The sequence below is a fragment of the Panthera tigris genome, chromosome F2, assembly GCF_018350195.1.
Source record: "Panthera tigris isolate Pti1 chromosome F2, P.tigris_Pti1_mat1.1, whole genome shotgun sequence".
Taxonomy (NCBI): Eukaryota; Metazoa; Chordata; class Mammalia; order Carnivora; family Felidae; genus Panthera; species Panthera tigris.
This window is the reverse complement of record NC_056676.1, coordinates 30119418-30123631: the sequence shown is the minus strand read 5'-3', so window position 1 is coordinate 30123631 and position 4214 is coordinate 30119418. Positions and strand designations below refer to the sequence as shown.

Below are 4214 nucleotides of genomic sequence, written 5' to 3'. Positions count from 1 at the left end.
AAATACAGAGTTGCTGGTATATCTTCTTTAATATCAGGTTGTTTGGGGGAAGTAACGGGTCTTTTTGAAGTTTCTGCATTTTGTGGTTTATCTCAGGGTGGAAGTCATGATAGGGTGGATAAGGAGAATGTATGTTTGGCTTCACATAATGTACTTTTTGGGACCTTAAGCATAGTGATAGGCAGCTACATTCAAAGCTAGGTTTGAAGCAGTGAAGGAATCCTATGTAAAAGAAGTTTACAAAAAATTACAGTGTCTGAAGTCATGACAGGACAGGCGTTTAGAAAGTTTACTTCCCTCTTTGACCGATTTTTAGTTGAAAAGAGTGCAGCTGAAACTGTTACCAAAGGAGGCATTATGCTTCCAGAAAAATCTCAAGGAAAAGTATTGCAAGCAACAGTAGTAACTGTTGAACCAGGCTCTAAAAGAAAGGGTGGAGAGATTCAGCCAGTTAGTGTGAAAGTTGGAGATAAAGTTCTTTTGCCAGAATATGGAGGCACCAAAGTAGTTCTAGATGACAAGGGCTATTTCTTACTTAGAGATGGTGACACCTCGGAAAGTATGTAGATTGAAATAAATCATTATTGAATGGCATCACATGAAGCTGCCCATTCCACTGAGGCTGTGAAATCTTTCATGTAAATAATTTTCATGCCTCCTTTATAATAAATGAATGGTATCCAAACTAAGCAAAAAAAAACCAAACAAAAACCAGGTTTACAAATAGTGAAAATCAGGGTGTGATTAGTGCAATGGTATTCTAGAGAAGGGAGGCTGCTATTAGCCATGTGGGAACAGAACATAACAGGACACTTATTTTTGCAAAAAGCAAATGACAATAAACAATGACACAGTAGTAAAGACAGTGGGGTATGGAAAAACATAGGACTACAGATCAAGAAATCCTCTCCATGTGATCCTGGCCAAATCGCTTTCACTTCTGGGGGCTCTTTATCCCCATTTTTTTTTTTTAGACAGAGACAGCACAAGTGGGGAAGGGGCAGAGAGAGGGAGGGAGAGAATCCCGACCGAGCAGGCTCCACACTGTCAGCACAGAACCCGATGCAGGACTTGAACCCACGAAGCCATGAGAACATGACCTGAGTCAAAACCATGCGTTGGATGCTCAACCAACTGTGCCACCCAGGTGCACCTCCCTTTATCCCCTTCTTAATTCACCCTGTCCTTCATTCTTCTTTAATTAGTATTAACTGCATTCACCTTCTAATGGTCTAGTTACAATTGCTAGCCACTCCTTAAACCAGGCCACTTTGCAACTTGAATTACCTCATTGAAACTTGAATCTGATTTCACAACTTCATGACTTTCCTTTTGCTGACAAACGCCTTCACATGATCTATAGCTCCACATCCACCCTCTCAGATGACCACCCCTGCCAACACCGATGCCTTATGCATTCACCTCCACCTCCTCCCTTGACTTTTGGCACTAAAACATATACTTTTTGTTTTGTTATTTTTAAGATCACCACATGTAAGGGTGCCTGGTGGATCAGTTGGTTGAGCCTCGGGCTCTGTGCTGACAGTGTGGAGCCTGCTTAGGATTGTCTCTCTCTTTCTCTCTCTCTCAAAATAAATAAATAAACATTAAAAAAATAAAGCGTTACAATCACCACATATACTTGCCTATTAACACTCCTTAGAATGATTTTCTTCCCTTCTTCCTGTATCTGGCAAACCTGTGTTAGCCTGCAATACTCAGCTCGAGTCACATGTTCTCAGTGAAATCTTTCTTGACTGAATGAACTGGTCCTTCTCTAACAGTAATGGACTAACTACTTCTAGATGGCAGCGGGGTTTTTCTTTTTGAAGACTTTTCTGGAATTTCCAGGCCAAGTGGGTGGGCAGCCCTATTATTGGCAGCCCTATTATGCTTCCAAATAAATTCTCCTCTTTACCTTCCTGGAGGTAGAAAGGATAGTTCTTGGGTGTTCTTGGGCTAGTCTCTTTACATGAATGCTTAAACAATAGGGATTACAAAGAGGCTCACATTTTACAGCAGGCAAAATGCTCACCCTCTTTTGTACTTGCAAGCTCTTAAAAGATCTCTTGCTGGAAGACTGCCCACTTGTTCAATCATTGTAAATTAAAGCAAAAATTTTCAGAGGTTACCATTACTCCTTTGAAAAATTTTCTGAGAGCACCTTTTCATCATTTGGAGACCAGTAAAATTTCCCTCCAACGTTCAACAGAGTTCCTGACAGAGCAGCGAGCTTTAACAGGCAATCCCAGGGGCATTCATTAAACCAAGAAAAAGTAAGTAGTGAGGCCAGACCCACTTCTAGTGATAACTAATGGCACAATGTTCTGTTTGTGTAGTACTTTCTCTCTCCTTTAACTCTTTAAATCTCATTTTAAGTCACAGAAACTATCTCTACTATAGTCATTAGACCTGGGTTCTGATACAGTAGACAAGATACACGATCCATTTTTTCACTTTGATCTCTAAATTTATAATTATTATTATTTAATTATTCCAAAGTTCTTCCTTCCCCCCCCCCCCCCCCCCCCCCCCACCGTTTTCTTCCCATCCCAAACAAGTCCATTATTGAATTTGGTCTTTTTCATGCCGGAGAAACTTCACACCTCCTGGCTGATGAGCAAGTGAAAACATGATGATCCTTGCTTTCTCAACTGGAAGCGCAAGTATTACGTGGTTAAAGGGAGTTCCCTAAATTTCGGAGGCAAATGAGATAGGAGCTAGAAAAGGCTCTGATGCAAGTGATTAGATCCAAGGTAACTCTTTGTCCCGAATCAGGCAGCTTTCTGCATAGTTTGCACTTTGTAATGCATCAAGTTCAGAAATGCCATGGTCACAGGTAGCGCTCCCTTCTCAAGGCCATCTCCTATTAGCAGTAAATTGTGAGAGCGACCTTTCCTCTTTCATCTTAGTCTCTTTGTTTTGAAAAAGAGTAATTCAACTCAATAAAATGGCGAGTCAGCTATCCCTTTGTAATTATACCAGGAAGGCCTTGTGACTAATTATTTCATTTATCCTAGCAGCAGAAGTTTAAGTACCCAGGAAGGTGATATAGGCAATGTTTCCCAAATAGGATTAGTGTCCAACCCTTGGGAAGGCTTTTGCTGTGTCAGGACTTCCTACTCAATCCTAGACCTTCAGATTTCTGGAGGGATGGTGACTCAGACCATTTTTTAAAAAGTTTTCCAAGCCTAGGGCATCAGTTGGTTAAGTGTTGGACTCTTGATTTCAGCTGAGGCCATGATTTCACAGTTTGTGGGATCGAGCCCCATGTTGGGCTCTCTGCTGACAGTGTAGAGCCTTCTTGTTATTCTCTCTCTTCCTCTCTTTGCCTCTCCCCTCTTGTGCTCTCTCTCTCTCTCAAATTAAAAATAAACTTTGAAAAACAAAAGTTCCTCAAGCCAGTCAGATGATTAGTCAAGTTTAAGAATTACTTGCCTAGTGGTCTCTTGCAGGGGTTCTCAAAGTCAGTATACCCTGGGGATATTGCAAATAGTGCAGATTTGATGTTCAACTGCAAGGGATTCTGATTGCTGGGATGGGTCTCGAAACAGGAATTTTTTTTTTAACTTTATTTTTTATTTTTAAAAATTTACATCCAAATTAGTTAGTATATAGTGAAGCAATGATTTCAGTAGATTCCTTAATGCCTCTTACCCATTTAACCCATCCTGCTTCCACAACCCCTCAGCAACTCTCAGTTTGTTCTCCATATTTATGAGTCTCTTTTGTTTTGTCCCCCTCCCTGTTTTTCTATTATTTTTGTTTCCCTTCCCTTATGTTCATCTGTTTTGTCTCTTAAAGTCCTCATATGAGTGAAGTCATATGATTTTTGTCTTTCTCTGACTGACTCATTTCACTTAGCATAATACCCTCCAGTTCCATCCGCATAGTTGCAAATGGCAAGATTTCATTCGAAACAGGAATTTTTAACAAGCCTCCAGGGTGCTTCTGAAACAGATGACCAGTGTACCTCATGTGAGGAAACACTGCCCTGTTCTGGGTTTAGCAAAAAGGGAGAAGGGCATAGATTGTGACACACTTGAGAGGCTCAGAGGCTGGCTGCACAGGGTCAGTTCCCCAGGTCTTGCAAATGTTAGGTCAATCTGCCTCTGGACAACACCAGAGAAAGAGTGAGGGTGGAGAGGATGGCTGCCAGAGACAGCGCTGGGATTCCTGGAGAATCTCGCTCAGGATTGGGCTGGGAGAATCCC

General features: G+C 41.4%; 1 protein-coding gene across 1 annotated transcript; it reads left to right on the top strand.

Moving 5' to 3' along the window:
* The first annotated feature begins 264 nt into the window (after positions 1-264).
* LOC102955742 (10 kDa heat shock protein, mitochondrial-like) lies at positions 265-567 on the top strand. The gene has a single exon (XM_042973577.1). The coding sequence runs from the start codon at positions 265-267 to the stop codon at positions 565-567; it is 303 nt and encodes a 100-aa protein (XP_042829511.1).
* Positions 568-4214: the final 3647 nt, after the last annotated feature.

Bases quoted from the DNA above. Each gene is read 5' to 3' on its own strand.
- LOC102955742 (XM_042973577.1), top strand. From the start codon at position 265: ATGACAGGACAGGCGTTTAGAAAGTTTACTTCCCTCTTTGACCGATTT.